At 38.1% G+C, this 17864-nt stretch overlaps 1 protein-coding gene across 5 annotated transcripts in view; it reads left to right on the top strand.

Annotated features, from left to right (window-relative positions):
- The first annotated feature begins 242 nt into the window (after positions 1-242).
- LOC149813871 (protein SWOLLEN 1-like) overlaps positions 243-17864 on the top strand; it is a 32608-nt gene continuing 14986 nt past the window's right edge. For 2 of the 5 annotated variants that reach the window (XM_089991294.1, XM_089991293.1), the window contains exons 1-10: positions 245-549; positions 3604-5606; positions 5829-6077; positions 6716-7131; positions 7251-7554; positions 7624-7714; positions 7809-7867; positions 7942-9821; positions 12007-12115; positions 12259-12439. In XM_089991294.1, coding sequence (XP_089847420.1) covers positions 3614-5606; positions 5829-6077; positions 6716-7131; positions 7251-7554; positions 7624-7714; positions 7809-7867; positions 7942-9821; positions 12007-12115; positions 12259-12439 — 5282 coding nt within the window. In that variant the 5' untranslated portion in view covers positions 245-549; positions 3604-3613. Of the gene's footprint in view, positions 550-3603; positions 5607-5828; positions 6078-6715; positions 7132-7250; positions 7555-7623; positions 7715-7808; positions 7868-7941; positions 9822-12006; positions 12116-12258; positions 12440-17864 lie in introns of those variants that run through there. The other 3 variants (XM_089991295.1, XM_089991296.1, XM_089991297.1) reach the window with 3 other exon arrangements.

Raw genomic sequence — 17864 nt, 5'->3', positions numbered from 1 at the left:
AAATGCGGAATCGAAATCGGTTGGATATCGGATAAAATCCGATTCGTTGAGATCCCTGCAGGCGATCCCTAACTACCGTAGTGTGCTAATAACGAGTAACTAGGCAGCGAGTTCCGAGTCAAGTGGCTTTGACCAAAAATACGAGGAAAAGAAGCCAATTTCGTAAATTACCATGCATGTAAGGGCACTTACAGGACCTCTACTTAAGTTCGGTTCTAACTTCTTTCGTGTTTGAAGAAAAAGAGGGAAAAAAAGAGAGAGAATAAAAAAGAAAAAAAGGAAAAGAAAAGGAATCGTCGGGAAAGCGAGGAAAAAAAATCCCATTCAATTCACGGCGTATCGGCCCGGAAAAATTTACCGGCTGGACCGAGCTTCGGTTTGGCGGCCGGAATTCTTGACAGGCGGCTGCGGAATGACGGTTTACCGGCAATCGGAGCATCGTCTGTCGCCGTCTCCTCCAGGTTTTGCCCTAGGGAAATGAAATTGCAGAAGAAGAAATTTGCGGTCTGGAGGAGCAAAGGAATCGGCATTTCCACCATATGGAGCGAGGTAGAACACGAGGAGCCTTCTAATTTCTCGTTATTTTCTCCTATTTCTTGTTCTCTTACTTCTGGAGATGGTTAGTGGACGAATCGAGCCAAAATTAGGTTTTTTTTTTTCGTTGCGTTGGTTTTCATTCCTTGCCTTAGTGGGTTTGGTTGCGTAAATGGATGGATTTGGTGTTTGTCTTAAGAAAGGTGAGGTTTTTGCGAACTTGTGTGCAGTAGTAGGCAATTCTTTAGTCCTCTTGTTTGGCTCCTCGAGTGAGGGGGCGCGAAACTTAGGGCTTTCTAGTATTTCATTGGAAGTGTTATTGAAACAAGTACATGAGTGTGTACATGTCTGCTGCGACTTTCTCTTGCTTACATAAATGTGTTTGTTTAGGGCTCTAGGAGAGCTTCTCTTGTTAAGGAGTTTAAAACAGTAAGGGTCTGCAAGTTTTTGGCTGGCGCCTGGCGGAAAGTCGGATCCGTTTCCATTTGATCTTTGGAGGCATATATACAAATAAATAAATAATATATATAGGGTAACTGGAAATATAAATACATAAATAAATAAAAAATAAAAAATAATATATATATATATATATATATATATATATATATAGAGAGAGAGAGAGAGAGAGAGAGAGAGAGAGAGAGAGAGAGAGAGAGAGAGAGAGAGAGAGAGAGTAACCGGAATATGTAAACCAGCAAAAAATGTAAACTGGTTTGCACCGAGATTTTCATAGTTTTTTTTTCTAAAATTTCACCGTAATAATGCTTGGTTTTATAGATACAAACTCTTAGGTCATCTGATTACGATGTATAAGAAGGATCTTTTAAGGCTTGAAAATCAACTGCTCAGAATTTTAGTAAATACTCAAGCGTAAATAATCTTATTTCTTGATCTGATTGCGATGATCCAATAGTCATTTCCAAGCAAATGGACCATGCTGAATGCATCTTCAGGGTTATATTTGCAAAAAACCCTATGAAAACCTCAGGTCATACTAGTTTACATATTTTGCTGGTTTATATATTTCAGTTTTCCTATATATATATAGTGTTGAGTATGTCCTAAACCGTCCTAGGGCAAAGTTTTGAGTGTTTGCTTATTCTGAATTCATAGTTTTTTCTCTATATCTTACTCAGCAGAAGCAATGTATTAAATTTGGCATTTTTCATCTTTAGTTATGTTTGTAGAGCGATGAAAAATCAATATCTCATATTGCTGGCTAATATTGCACAAAAACTTTATGAAATTAAAATAATCTCTCTTTATGTTGACTTGATCAAAGAATGGTTCAGTAAATAAGCAATGATAAACACATCTACAGGTTTGGATTAAGCAAGAAACACCTGCAACTATGCTTTAGAAGTGTTTAGGGCTTTTAGGACACAAAACTGTTGTTTGTATGTGTCTCTCTCTCTCTTATATATATATATATATGCCATTAGAATATGAAAACTAGAAATATGAGAACCACTGACACTGATATTGCCGATATTTTCAAAATATCAGAATATTATTGGCATTTTCAGCTAGGCTGATAATGTCGGCAAAATACCACTATATCTTCATAATGAAAATTTCACGATGTTTTTTAAAAAATCTTATTTTTTTATATATTTCAAGTTCAGTTTTTCTATTTTTGGTTTATTTTGTATTTTAGAAACTTTTAAAACTTGTTTTGTTATATCTTTTCAAGAAAAATAATAGAAATCCTATTATTTTCATATGTTTGTTATTCTTATTTATAGTTTTTCAATTTTTAGAGCTTCCGAGATGTTCTCGAGAAAAGTCACGTTTTGAAAATATCTCCAAGAAATTAACTTGAACGATACAGGTGACTATGATGAGAACTAGAGTGTGAACTGAGATTTTCATGCTTGGTTTTAAAGGGACCGGCTCTTGAATCATCCCATTGTGAAGCATAAGCAGGATTTTTTAAGGCTTGAAAATCGACGGTTCAGAATTTTCTTAAATATTCAATTATCCAAAAGCATGATCCAACAGTCATTTTTTTGCAAATGAACCATGCTGAACGCATCTGCAGGGTCAGATTTGCAAAAAAGATATTGGAAACGCTTAGTTCACACTCTTAGTTTTCATATTCTAGTTGCCCTATATATATATATATATATATATATATATAGAGAGAGAGAGAGAGAGAGAGAGAGAGAGAGAGAGAGAGAGAGAGAGAGAGAGAGAGAGAGAGAGAGAGAGAGAGAGAGAGAGAGTCTCCATTTGGTACTGAATACTGATGCTCCTTGATTTCTCTAATCCTTTGTCCTAGTGTAGGAACTACCTTTTGGTACTTCAGGAGTCGGTGGAAAATATTTCTCCAATGACAATTCTCTCATTCAACATATTGGGCAGGGCCAACTCCAGTGCAGTGTTCCTTTTTTAATAGGGCCACCTTCTCCTTTGGTATTTCAAATAAAACTAGATGATAGAGGAACATAGATGGTGCTGTTGCTAGTTAGAGATCTCAGTTATAGTATCTGGGGTTGCATTGCACATCATCTTGAGTAATTTGGTTGTTAATTTTGCTTACAGATCATGCTGAAAATACATAGAGGAAAACCAATTTGCAGAAGTATGAGTATTATGCTGCTTGCTATGCATACAGTACCACTTCCCCTGATCTCTCACTCTCAGAATTCCTTCCATATATTCAGTAAAGAATATCTATTCTGAAGGAAGGACTATTAGGTTGAGTGCCTTCACTGTCCTTTAGATCTTATTGCATTTCATATTATAGTGGCTTGGAGATAATTACAGGCCATGTATTGCAACACATCTTTCTGTTCGTACTGATTGCATCTTGTGGACCTCTTCTGGTTTTCATTGTATGTATTTGGATAATATTCTTCTATTTGGTTGCATCTTCTGGCAGAGGCTTTGCCTAAATCTTCAATGTCTTGCCTTCTGATGGTATTTGTTAATCTTGCAGCAGTGCCACCATTAACCTATGACCTGCTGTGCCATTTTTTTTGTATATTATTTTTCATTTTAAATACAAAGAATTGGATGATCTATATAAGATGTGATCATGTTTGCAACCTTTGGAAATTGTAGGGATACACTCATGGATTATGATGAGAATGAATATGCACCCCAAAACACTCGATTAGTCAGCGAAGAGAATACTAAATTTCCTCCAGGGTTACGTTCTTATGCACCTCCTAAATTCGACCTAGATGAACACCTTCAAGTTCATTTGAGGTTTGATAATTTAGGAGAAACAGGAATATTACTTGACCTTCCAAATCAGACAGAAGACCACTGGATTGAGGAATATTCGAGGGAAGATAGCAGTATTCTAGTGCTTGATCCAGTTTCTCAAAGCATAGACTTTGGTGTGAGTCCTGAAGAATCTTGCAACATTTCAAGGAACAACAATGTTTGGTCTGAGGCTGCTTCATCCGAATCTGTTGAAATGCTACTGAATTCTGTTGGGCGGGATGAGATGAGCACTGAAAAAGGTGATGCTGCCAAATCAGATGCCTGTGCTACACTTGATAAGTTTAACAAACAAATGGATCCAGGACTTTTTCAAGATAATTCCTCTTCTAACTTAAGAGATTCTTCGCATGCTGATCCTATAGTATTGCCTGATAGTTGTCTAATAAATTCATCTTTGTTAGAAAAAGATGCTTTAAAGGATATGGCCCATGTGGAAAGTATGCCTGAATGCCATATCAGTAATCATCGTGAACATCAAAGAGGGCAAGATCTGACAACAAATGTCTTGCATGAAAGAGAAACAAGTAGGCCTAGCAGTTCATCACAGAAACACTCAATCATTGTTGAATCATTTCAAGATACCAAGACTGACTTTCTATTAGATGATAAAAAGTTCCCTGAAGGTATGGATGTAAAAGGTTTAGGCCCTCAACAAGCAGAGAACAGCTTTCTCATAGAAGGCCCATTACATGGTGAATCTGAAGAAGATGCAAGGGATTGTGTCTCTACAATTCCAAATGAGGAGTCATCTGAAAAGCTTGTCAGCAGACAAACAGATTCTGCAACCATGCAGCCTGATACAAGTCCAAAGCTACCAATTGCTGAAAAGGCAACCCTTCCTATAAGAGAAGCAAGCAACAAGGTTTTATGTCAGGGGTCACAAGGGACTGTAAAAACAGATGGTGCTAATGCTATTAATGAACAAATTCCTAGAATACATGCAAAGATGAATAACCACCCTATGGAGGATGAATTTGTGGACAGAAAAGGCGATCAGGTTGGCGAAACACATTTGGTTGAAGATAGTAGTGGAGTTGCAAGAAACCCTGATTTGGTGCAAAAGGTATCTGCTTCTGGTGTGCATGACTTCTCAGAGTCCATTGACGTCAGTTGCACAAAGGTCAACTCAACAAATACCAAAGTAATTCCAAATCCATGTTCTACAATTTTACAGAAGGAAGTTGCTGATAAACCAGTAAACAGTAAGGTGAATCCTTCTATAGTTAATGATATCTCAGAAATTCTAGTGGGACATGGTCAAGGATCACCTAACCTGAAAGATCATAGTGTAACAGATTTCCATTCCTTAGGATCTTTCTCTGAAGACGCTTCACAACAATCACGTAGCAGTAAGATGCCTGATTGTGCACCTGTTTTAGATGAGAAAAATTTTGATTCATCGAGCTTAGATGCATCCAAAGCTGATGTTGTTTCTGATCTTGGAAATATGGTTGTTAATCCTCCTCCGGATCTTGCTAAGAAAGGTATAGGGCAACCTAAGATGGTCGTGCAGGATGCTCAAACTTCTGATAAGTTGACATCAAAAACTGAAAGCATGTCCTCTGCAGGCTTAAGTGTAATTGTGGATCAAGCTAAACCTGGACCAGGTGGTGTTGGTACCGAGGAGAACATTTTATCTGATAAAAACAGTACTCAACAAAAAGAAGGGACATCATATGTGCTTGGATCAGGAGAAACAGACAACCGAGATCATTGGAACTCTATGAGGAAGGATTCTTTTGTTTACTCTGCTTCATTTGTTGAACAAAGTGATTCGTCTGCACTGTCTGAAGTTTCCTTGACAAACTCTGAATTGTCAGCATCGCCTGTTACAGGTAATTAGTTGAGTTAAGCTGATTTTAGGTTCCGAGTCTTTGCATTCATTCTTTCATACCTTTTGTTCTTAGGTAATGATAATTGTTCTCTCCACAATCTCTATGATTAGTTTGTAGCCTCATGATCTCAAAAGTTGTAAGAGGAATAACACTTGGAATATGATCTTGGTACTTCTTGTGCATGATAATGCATAGCCTTTTAGGATGGTTGTTGTTTTGCAGATAAACCAAATGGACAAGATGAACAGCTCATGCAACCTATTGTTCCTGCTGTGAGATCCATGTCTAGTGTGTATAAAAGCAAAAATCAGACATCAGAAGAAAACGCCTGTCAAAATCATTCTCCTAGCACAAACACTGTGACATATTCAATTGCCTGCCCATCTGCTTTTACATTGACAAACCCTTCAGATTCAGATTTAAAAAAAGCTTCTTCTAATGCTATGAAGCCCATACCAGCACCAAATTCAGGTATCTTTTTCTGCTTTTGGAGCTAATAAGAACACCTTTCTTATGTTTGCTGAAACTCTAGAAACTTTTCTTTTCTTCTATTAATTGTCATAAGTTACTAATTAAATGACCAGGGAGGTGGCGGTGTTATGACTATTATGTGATTTGATGTTGGTTTTCTTAACATACATATCTTTGCTTTAATCAGTTTTTTATTAGTATCTGTCTGGATTCGTTCTTTGGGATGTTCCAGATCAACTGAGCATTCAAATGGATATAAGAACATTGTTTTTTTTCCATGTGGAGTTTTAACTTTGATGAAATTAACTTCTGTAGAAACAGGTAGCATCTGGATTACACATGTGCATGCACACACACGCACACATACAGAGAGAGGAAAACAAGGACAAGTGAAGTTAGACTCCCCTTCAACTCACATGTGATTCGCCTCACTTCCTCCCTTAATCTTCATCATGCTTGAGTGCCGGTCCCAGCTGGTAATATGGGCTGCAGTCTGGTTTGAATCCAGAAAGGGGCTTTCAATGCTTTGGTGTCCATATTTAAGATCCATTTACATGTTTTAGTCTTGATTTAACTGCTGTAATGATGAACATGCAAAAAGCCTGTTGAGTGTCACATGCATGAATTGTTTTTCACAGTTGATGTGCTAGACTCTGTTGAAGGTAGCTCTTGCAAGCCTGAGTCGTTGAAGACTGGTGTTGGTGCCACCAAAGCTGATAATGATGTTGTAAGTTACGTTGAACCTGATTGTGGTTCACCTACCTTTATTAGTTGCAGTGAACCTTGTATAAGTGAGGTTGAGTACCATGATAGTGAGCAGCAGTCCTTGGCTCAGACTCCTGTTTCTGGAAATGTGTCTTGTGCTTCTGTCGATATCACTGGTCAGTCTGATAAACTGAAAACAACTGACCAAAATCCTGGCGGGAGTGATACGCCAGAAAGTGACAAAAGTTTCACATTTAAGGTAGGAAAAATGGCAGATTCATGTGTGAATGAGAAAAATGATAAAGGCTGGAAACCGTTTCCTTCTGTTGAGCCTATTGAATTGTTCCAGGTAGTTGCTCATTAACTTATTCTCATTGATTGTTTCACATTTTTGTTTTTCCACTTTTTGGCCTTAATTTATAGACTGTAGTACTGCCAACAGCAGTTTTCTTTTTGGTGTTTCATTAGAGCAACCGTAAGGGATCAGGAGAGGGTATATCTCATGGGACTCATCAAGTATGTAATGGGAAAAAGATGAATGAAGCTGGCAAGGTTCATGGTACGGGTAATAGCAGGTCAAAACCTGGTGGTGGAACTGAAAGGGTGACGATCAGTAAAGGGAAGTCATCAAAACAAACATCATCTACAAAGCCAACATCCTCAACTGCACATGATGATAAAAAAGTGGGCAATGCTTCATCTTCTCCTGGCAAAACTTTGCTAAGCAGTCCAGTGCAAGTGCAAGAGACACAAAAAGTAGCATATGTAGAAGGTAGCACTACCAAACCATACTCTTTCACAACCGTCCAAACATCTAATCCATCTGTTTTGAATGCGTTAGCTTCTCCCACATTGGCATTGTTCCAGCAGCCTTTTACAGATCTGCAACAACTGCAGCTACGTGCACAGATTTTTGTATATGGATCTTTAATGTAAGTGGTTTCATTTGTTATGTGTTAGCTTTCCTAGCCATGCCTATGGTAGTTTGTGCTCTTGTTGGTCTAATAAGTTCTAGCATTATTTCAGTCAAGGTATAGCACCGGATGAGGCTTCTATGATTTCAGCCTTTGGTGAAGCTGGGAGAGGTTTGATTTGCAATTTTTATTCTAAAGCGCTCATTTTTTGAGTTGAATCTCTGACTGACTGGGAAAATGTAAAGTTTCAGGGATGAGAGGTACTGAGCAAGCCTCAAGGGGAAACTCCGTTCAGGGTAAATCCCCCGTTATTTCTTCTGGTAGGACATCTAGCAAGGTTTCCCCTGTCACTCTTGTGAATCCTGCAGTTTCTCTGCCTTCTCCGATATGGGGTATGTCAACCTCATCTCGTGATGTAGTGCAGGCTAGTAGCATAACAAGGGCCTCAGTTATTGATCCTCATCCAACTTTCACACCATTGCACCTCTACTCTTCTCCCCAAATAAGACCTTTTACAGGACATCCCAGCTCTTGGCCTTCTCAGATCTCAAATCCTGTCCCCTGGATTTTATCTCCTCATGCAACTGCCCTGGATTCTGGTTCACAGCATGCTGCTTTTTCCATGTCAGAAACTGTTCAAGTAACTGCTGTTCGAGACAATCCTGTGGTAGCATCTATCAGTGCCACTTCTACTATTCCACTGGTTACATCTAGTCCTTTGTCCTCAACTTTGAGTTCCCCGTTAGCCTGTGCAAATGTTCCAGCAGAGGTGAAGAAGACTGCCTCTACTTCTGTTAGGCAACCTTCTGCAGAGAAAAAATCAAGGAAGAGGAGGAAGAGTGTGCCTTCAGAGGACAAGCAGCTTTTATATGTTCCACAATCGCAAAAGGAGCCAGGATCCCCAGCAATAATTACTAAGCACATCTCTGCACCTATTTACCTTACTGCACCTACCACACCATCTGCTTCTGTAATCGCTGTATCTAAAGTTACTTCTGGTGTTCCTACTTCACCTATTCCTCCTGCAGCGCTACCCTCTTCAAATTATCAGATAATATCTGGTAGTGACACTCAGAAAAGAGTTATTTTTTCAGAAGAAGCCTGCAGCCAAATCGAAGAAGCGAAACTCCGGGCAGAAGATGCTGCAGCACTCGCAGCTTCTGCTGCCAGACATAGCCAGGAAATATGGAGTCTGCTAGCTGTACAGAAGAACTCTGGACTTGATACTGATGTTGAAGGCAGGCTGGCCTCTGCAGCTGTTGCAGCTACTGCAGCTGCTTTAGTTGCTGCGGCAGCTGCAGCAGCTGCTAAGGTTGCATCTGATGCGGCATTGCAAGCAAAACTGATGGCTGATGAGGCACTAACAAAGAAAAAGATGGTTACTGGTGGTTCTGGTACTGAAATTGGCATTTCTGAAGTTAGGAAAACTTCTGGAAAGTTTACCCCTGCATCAGTTTTGAAAGGGAAGGGGAAACAAGGCAACTCCATTTCTGTTACCGAGTTTGCAAAAGAGGCTGCAAGAAAGAGGGTTGAAGCTACCTCATCTGCCATGAAACGAGCTCAGAACTTGGATGCAGTTGTAAAGGCTGCAGAGCTAGTTGCAGAGGCTATATCTCAAGCAACCGCAGTTGTTGCAATGGGTGACCCTATCCCATTGACATTGAATGAATTATTAGAAGCTGGCCCTGAGGGCTATTGGAAACATCAAGATATCTCTGGGGAATATTCAGCACGACCAAAGGCTGTGGAGGTAGGACAACCATCTAGCAGGGATTCTGGAGAACCCAATAGCTTGAATGTGAAGGCTTCGTCTAAAAAAGGTTCTGTGCAAGGTGCTGAAGAGAGGATCATAAACATTTCTAAAGAATCAGTCAGTCAGTCAACTGAGAACCGCAGAAAGCGGGCAAATTTAGCACCTAAAGATGTTGCCATTGTTGAAACTCCAACAATACGCCGGCAGAGAACACGGAAGGTTTCTGATACTGGCAATACCATTGGATCCAGCCCTTCATTAGAGTTTGAATCAAGAAGCGCATCCATCCCCGTCCGATCTGAAGGACCTGAAAAAAATGTGCAAAGTGAAACTTTGAAAGGGAATTCCATTGAGCAGGGATCACTTGTTGAGGTGTGTTTGATCTGTTGTTAAGTTAATTTTAGGTTGGCAGTTTATAATTTTAGCTTCTAAATTCAGGATTCTTTGTCCCAACTATTGTGTTGGCTAACACATGGTTCTCTGTATTAGTAAGCATGAGAATAAGAAAAATTGTAATAAAGAATGTAACTTTCAAACAATTTTAAATGGTTTTATAATTTCTCTTTCCAAAGAATCAGCTTATGCTTAAGAAAATTGCTATAATGGACTTGTGAATTCAAGGCATTCCCATGGTCTATATGCTGTGTATACTTTGTACCTTTGTCAGAAATGGAATCCTTGGATAATTTTGGCCGTGTGAAGCTGGAGGGATGGCTTTCTAATGATCAACAGTTCTGCTGGGCCCATGAAATGCTTGTTGACTGTTGGTGAAAGATCAAGAAAAAGTGATATAAAAATGTACAACTATTAGTAACTTGATTTTTGAGTCAACTCCGTTCTTGTTCTTACTCCTTCTGTTCATCAAGGGGCCTGAACAATTGATATAATCAGTAATCATCACAATGAGCTGATTTTGTTGTGAGTTCTAAGGGAACATTCGGAAGCAAGAAAAAGTCTCATAGGAAAAGAAAATTTTGCCTATGAGAAGTTTTGATATGATCACTTTTCCAAATGAAATTTTTTTGCTTGTTTGTGTAGCATGAGAAAAACTGTGAAAAAAATGTGAGAAAATGAAAATGTACAGCTATTAGTAACTTAATTTTGAGTTAACTCCGTTCTTACTCTTTCTGTTCATAAAGGGGCCTGAACAAGTGAAGTAATCAGTAATCAGTAATCACCACAATGAGCTGATTTTGTTGCGAGTTCTAAGGGAACGTTTGGAAGCAAGAAAAATCTCATAGGAAAAGAAAATTTTGCCTATGAGAAGTTTTGATATGATCACTTTTTCAAATGAATTTTTTTTGCTTGTTTGTATAGCATGAGAAAAACAGAGTGAAAAAATGTGAGAAAAACAAGAGTGAGAGAGAGAGCTCTTCTTATGGCAGCCCATGTAATGAGATGCCCTAATGCAAAAAGAATTTTTGATAGGAAAAAATCCTCCACCCTCACCCCCTAAGTGGAGGATTTTTTCTTATAAAAAATCAGACTTTTTAGAAAAACTTTCCTTAAATTTTTTTTCTCTCATTTGGAACGGGTGGAAAAGTTGTATTTTTTCTTTCTCACCTTCACTTTTCCTACTATTTTCCCACTTCCAAACGTGCCCTAAATGAATAAACTGTGGTAGTTGGGGAATCTTCGCAATTTTTTTTGAGCTACCAAGGGTAAAAGAATAGGATAAGGAAAAAAAAGGAGGTTGGTCACCAACTGACTTCATGATGTGGACTGACTGACTTGTTTGTTTAATTATTTTTCTGAATCATTGGGTTTGCTTTTATATTTTGAACCTTGAAATGCCAATCTTTTATTGTATTGGAACAGTTCATGTTTGATGTTGTTTTAGCTTCTACCAAGATATCAAATTTTGGTCTTTTAGCTTCTATTGTCATATCTATTATTGTGGACCAATTGACTTTGCATGTTTAAATAATTTTCTGAGTCATAGAGTTTGCTTGTATATTTTGAACCTTCAAATGCCAATCTTTTATTATATTGGAATAGTTCATGTTTGATGCTGTTTTAGCTTCTGCGAAGATACAAATTTTGGTCTTGTAGCTTCTATTGTCATATCTATTATTGTTTTTATTTTCTGCTGATTTAATGGTTTTAGAAGTCTCCTGTTTTTTTTTTAACTAAAAAGTTTGTCTTGCACCTGGTCATTTGTGGAAGCTCTTTTAATTCCCAGTAGTTCTCAGCAATGTTCCTTTTACATAGCTAACATTACCTTTGAAGTTCCATGAACTCTATTGCTTTTACTTTCTGACGACTTACTAATGGTTTAGAAGAGTTTTCTTCTTTCATGGCAATCCTCGTCTTGCGCCTCCACCTCCTAGTTTGTGGAACCTTCTTTAATACACAGTTCTTAAAAATGTTTCTTCATATTTAACTCTCTCTCTCTCTGTATTTGCATGTGTATGTAATTTATTTGTTTCTTTTTTTTACTTGCTCATTTACATTGGTGATTCAATTTATTGGTGCCCTTACCTTTCTGGAACATTGTTTTATCAGATATGTATTCTTTTTGGTGTTTATAAACCTTTTATGTTGTGTACAATGACAGGTTATTTCTGATGAGGACGGTCTCAGAGCAGTATGGTTCTCAGCCAAAGTGTTGGAGGTAAAGGATGGAAAGGCCCACGTGTGCTACAATGATCTTTTGTCTGATGAAGGTACTTTTTAAAGTTTGGAAACTATGATGCGTCTGTTACTACATGTACCATTACTTCTCAATAGGCATGTTGCATGTAGCTATGGAATTCAGAGGTGTGGCCTGTGGGACCACATTAATAATATTCTCTTTTAATGCAAGTAGGCCCTGGGCAGCTAAAGGAGTGGATACCTCTTGAAGTTGCTGATGGCAAATCTCCCAGAGTACGCATTGCTCATCCTATGACTGCCATGAAATTCGAAAGAACAAGAAAGAGGCGTAGAGCAGCTTTGGGGAATCATAACTGGTCTGTTGGTGATCATGTTGATGCCTGGATGCGTGATGGGTATGAAAGTGTTTTATGTTTCATATTTTTTCCGGATGGATAATGCCACTTTTTCTCAACATTTTTCCTTCGTAGTGCTGAGATCTATACTGGTTTCCTTGGTAGATTATATTTTGGATTTTAATGTAATTTCAGTTTGTCAATGGTTTTCTTCTTGGTGCTTTGTGCTTCACGTTGCATGAACTGTTATTGTCTAGGTAATTTTTCTATACACGTTTGATCTTTCCATTTTCATGTATATTTCCTCTGTTATATGTATTCTGAAGGCTTGAAACTGACTGTTCCAAACATGTTTTTGGAAAATTAGTTGATGTCTTCATCATGAGAAGTAATATAATTGGTTTGTCTATGCACATGGCAGCTTCAATTTTGAATATATGTTTTTAAACATCAAACTTAGCTTCCCACCAACTTTATACTTGACTTGAATGACCACAACTCCACTGCTGAAGATTCTTGATGGTTAATTAAAGGTCAGCAGTGGTGTTTCATCGAACTCATGAACCTAGAACTCGTGCTGATATTTCCTTATTACTGAATTACCCGGCTGGACCTCTCTCTCCCTCCTGACCCCCTCACCCTCCCCGAAGTCACTAGACTAAATAAAGTATCTAATGCAATTTTCCAAACACAACCAACAGGTACCCAGCCATTTCTTAAGTGCACAGTGTCACAGTTACATGGGGTTGGCATCAACTGCTTCTTACTGGTTTATAAGTAGTTCAAGCTGCTCTGTGTATCTCTCAAACTTAGTGTGCTGCTATGCTATCACCTGCACCATCTTTAAATTGAAGTTTGCTTCTTATAGGTTCTCGTTTTTCTCCTGCAGTTAGGGACATACTTGTGGAAGCTATTTTTGAATTGGTTAGCGAACCAAGTGTTGAAAAGAAATATTTACTATTGCTAAGCATCTTTGCATTATGAATCAGCATGCCAGACATGAAATGAAAAGAGTCGGAAGCACCAATAGAGCAAAAAGTCACTCTTTAAGAGTGACTACTAGAGCCAAGAACACAAACACCAAATGTGCACACACAAAACTCTCAAATATAGAAAATGACTTAAAGTCATAAGTTGGATTTATTGAAGAAAGGGAGAGAAGGGTGTAAGAGGAACACCTCCTCTATTTATAGAGGAGGAGGGCACTAAGAAGGGACCACAAGGGGGCTCCCTTGTAGTCGTTGGGAGCCCCCAACGGTCAGAAATTTGACCTTTGGGGCCCCAACGACTACAAGAGTGGGGCCCCTTGTGGTTCAAACAAAAGTAAAAATGAAAAAAAGAAAAAGGTAAAAAAGGAAAAAGAAAAAAGAAAAAGTAAAAAAATAAAAAGTACATTTGCAGTTTTACAAGAATACCCCTATCAGGTATTTCACTAAAAAGAATATGTATATATATACTTATATATATATACGAATGTATATATATATATATATATATATATATATATATATATATATATATTTTAACACGCCCCCTCAAACTTTACGGGGAGAAGACCGAAAGTTTGCTAAGGAGAAACATAAATCGTGGAGTTGGGAGCGCTTTGGTGAAGAAGTCAGCTAGTTGATACTCTGAAGTAACATATGGTAATGAGATAGTCCCTCTGAGGTATTCGTCTCGAACATAATGGCAATCCATTTCGATATGCTTTATCCGCTCATGAAAGGTGTGATTGCTGGCAATGTATATCGCACTTTTGTTATCACAGCAGAGCTTGGTAGGAGTGAAAATGAGGACGCCCATGTCAGCAAGGAGACTTCTGAGCCATACGATTTCCATAGTTGTCATCGCCATAGCCCGATATTCAGCTTCAGTAGATGATAAGAAGTCCTTCTGCTGCTTCTTGCATCTCCACGAGATGAGAGATTCACCTAAAAAAATACAATGACCCGTAATTGAGATACGATCATTGGGATTTCCTCCCCAGTCAGCATCAGTAAAAGCAGTCAATTCAAGAGATGAGGAAGAGGATAAGAAGAGTCCCTTGGAGATGGTATTCTTGATATATCGCACAATTCTCATTACGGCCGCCATATGAACCGTGGTAGGTGCGTGCTGAAACTAGCTTGCTGCATGAACCGCATGAGCTATGTCTGGACGGGTGATGGATAGATAGGTGAGGGATCCAATTAATTGACGGTAGGGAGTTGGATCTTCAAGAAGAACACCATCTTCAAGTCTTAGTTTCACATTGATAACTTCGGGAGTCTCAACTTTCTTTTCATCAGATATTCCTGATTTGGTACAAATTTTTGCAGCTAACTTCATTTGAGATAAGATGTATCCTCGTGCGGAATAAGCCACTTCAATTCCTAAAAAATATCTCAAATAACCAAGGTCAGACATATCAAAAGTATCTTTTAGCATAGACTTAACATCATTTACTCCCTTTTTGTCATTCCCAGTGATGATCATATCATCAACATACAACAAAAGCATAATAATGGAGTCACCTGTCCTTTTAACAAAAAGAGCAGTGTCAGTATAGCAAGAAGAAAAACCTAAATTGATTAATACATTACTAAACCCGTCATACCAAGCTTTAGGAGCTTGCTTAAGTCCATATAAAGCCTTTTTTAGTTTTAAAACTTTTCCATTTAAATTCATACCTGGAGGTGGTTCCATATAAACTTCTTCATTTAAATTACCATTCAAGAAGGCATTTTTAACATCAAGTTGAAAGATTGACCATTTTTTAACAGAAGCTATAGCAATAAGGGCTCAAACACTAGTCATTCGAGCAACTGGGGCAAAAGTTTCATCATAGTCTACCCCATACTCTTGGGCATATCCTTTGGCTACCAACCTAGCCTTATATCTTTCTAATGAACCATCACTCTTAGTTTTTACTTTAAACGCCCATCTACATCCAATGGGTTTCTTGCCATTGGGAGGATCAATGATTTCCCAAGTTTGCGCCCTTTTAAGGGCATTAAGTTCAAGTTCCATAGCTTCATTCCAATGAGCATATTGTTTAGCATCATTGTAATGAGATGGTTCATGAAAGGAGTGAAGAGCAAGTAGACATGCTCGATAATTAGGAGAAAAAGAGTCATAAGAAACACATCTATTTGGTATCTTGGGAATGCGATTTGATCTTTTTTGAGAGGTTTCTTCTATCGACTCACTTTGAGAAAATCTTTCAAGGGCACAAGAAGGATTTCTTTCATTCCTTCTAGAGTAGACTTGTATTTGTCTTGAAGTATTTTCTTCTAAGTTTTGATCATTATTTGGATGTTCAACAAGATCTTCATTAAGAGGTTCACTAGGATCAACATGATCATCTATGATGTAGTCTTGAGGTAACAAGTCAAATAAAAAGGAATAGTCAATATTTTCATTTGGTTGATGCGAAAAACCATTTTCTTCTTCGAGGAATGTGACATCTTTTGAGATATAAAGTTTATTCTTAAGTATGTCAAAACATCGATATCCTTTTTGTTTTTCGCCATATCCCAAGAAAATACATTCAATAGCCCTAGGAGAAAGTTTATCATTTTTGCGAGTTAAAACAAATCTTTTACATCAAAAAATTCTTAATCTTTTATAATCAGGAGACATATTGTAAAGTTTTTCAAATGGAGAAAGATTTTTCAAAGAGGATAAAGGGATTCTATTGATGAGATATGTTGAGGTTAGAACCGCTTCGGCCCAAAAGGATTTTGGGATATTTTTTGAAATCAATAATGTTCTTGTAGTTTCTATTATGTGCCTATGCTTTCTTTTCGCAAGACCATTTTGTTGCGGAGTGTTGGGACAAGAACGTTGATGACAAATTCCATTTTCTTTTAAGTAACTTTGAAAATCATTAGACATATATTCACCTCCCGAATCGGACCTAAGAATAGATAGATTTCCCAAAAATTGATTTTTAACCATTGCATGAAATTCTTTAAAGAAGGAGAAGACTTCGGATTTGCGATCTAGGAAGTATATCCACGTAAATCTAGTGAAGTCATCAATAAAGACCACATAATACGAAAAACCTCCTTTAGACAAAATTGGAGAGGGTCCCCACACATCGGAATGAACAAGTTCAAATGGCCGAGTGGTAAAGTAACTTTGAGGAAACGAAGTAGCTTTAGATTTCCCAAAAATGCAATCTTTACAAGTCATGTGATTGTCTTTAAAAGTATTGTTCAAAAAAGGGAAAAAAGACATTTTTACAAAATTTGGATGACCAAGTCTCTCATGCCAAATTCCAATACTTTTGTCTTTAACAAGATTGCAAGATGATTTAGATGAAAGCGTCAAAAAGTCTATAAAATAGAGATCACCTCTTCTATGGCCTTGCCCAATCAGCTTCCCTGACTGGAGATCCTGCACGGTGTAATCTTTAGGTGAGAAAGAGACTTGGCATCCATGGTCGGTGATTTGGGAAACGGAAAAGAGATTTAAATTAATTTTTGGAACGACTATTACTTTAGGAACGAAAAAGTTTTGAGAATTTTTGAAGTCAAGTGTTCCAATACTTTCAATTTTCAATGACGTTCCATCGGCCGTTGAAACATAGGAGGACATGGGTTCGGAAAAAACATTTGAAAGAGAGTTTTTATGAGATGTCATATGAAAAGAAGCACCAGAGTCTAGTATCCACATACCTGGAGGTGATGAAGAGTAGGCGATGGCGGCTCCGGATGTTGAAGGAGAAGACTTGAGAAGGTGTTTGAGAACTTCAGAGATATGATTAAGAGTTTCTTTGATATCTCCTTCTTTGGTACTTTCTTCTTTCTTTGGAGAACTTTCTCCAACCGCGACAACCTTTCCTTTAAGCTTTGGACAAACCGGTCTAATGTGCCCCGGTTCATTACAATAGTGGCATATAATTCCCTTTTTAGGCCCATTGCTATTTTTGTTAAAGTGGGGAGGTCTATATACTTTAACATTCGATCCGGGCCTATTAACGGCCAAAACTTCATCACTCATAATGCTCAAGCCAAGTCGAGTTTCTTCTTGACATATCTCGGCAAGGGCATCTTCAATAGGTAGGGCTTTGCTTCTATGGAGAAGAGATGCCCTCACTTGTTCAAATTCCGGGCGAAGTCCATGAAGAAATTGAAAAAAGTGCTCATTTTCAATTTGTTCCCTTCTTAGTTCAATATCTTGTGGAGCAACTCATTTAGGCTCAAGAAGGGCAAGCTCATCCCAAAGAGGGGTTAGAGAGCTAAAATAGTCCCGGACACTCATATCCATTTGTTTGGTGGAACGAATTTTTTCTTGACAAAAAAATTGCCGAGCAAGATCCTTTTGGGTATACATACCCTTAAGAAAAAACCAAGCCTCATTGGCCCTTCTAAATTTGACAATATTAGCACAATTTTTAAGGTCTACATTGTTCATAAACCATGCCAAAATTTTGGCATGGTTACTTTCCCAATCCTCAATTTTGGATTGATGTTCATTAATGGCTTTGATGCACTCATCG

The sequence above is a fragment of the Nuphar pumila genome, chromosome 16 (genome assembly GCF_984573655.1).
Source record: "Nuphar pumila chromosome 16, dmNupPumi1.hap1.1, whole genome shotgun sequence".
Lineage (NCBI taxonomy): Eukaryota > Viridiplantae > Streptophyta > Magnoliopsida > Nymphaeales > Nymphaeaceae > Nuphar > Nuphar pumila.
The sequence above is the reverse complement of the archived record's forward strand: the minus strand, read 5'-3'. Positions and strand labels throughout refer to the sequence as shown.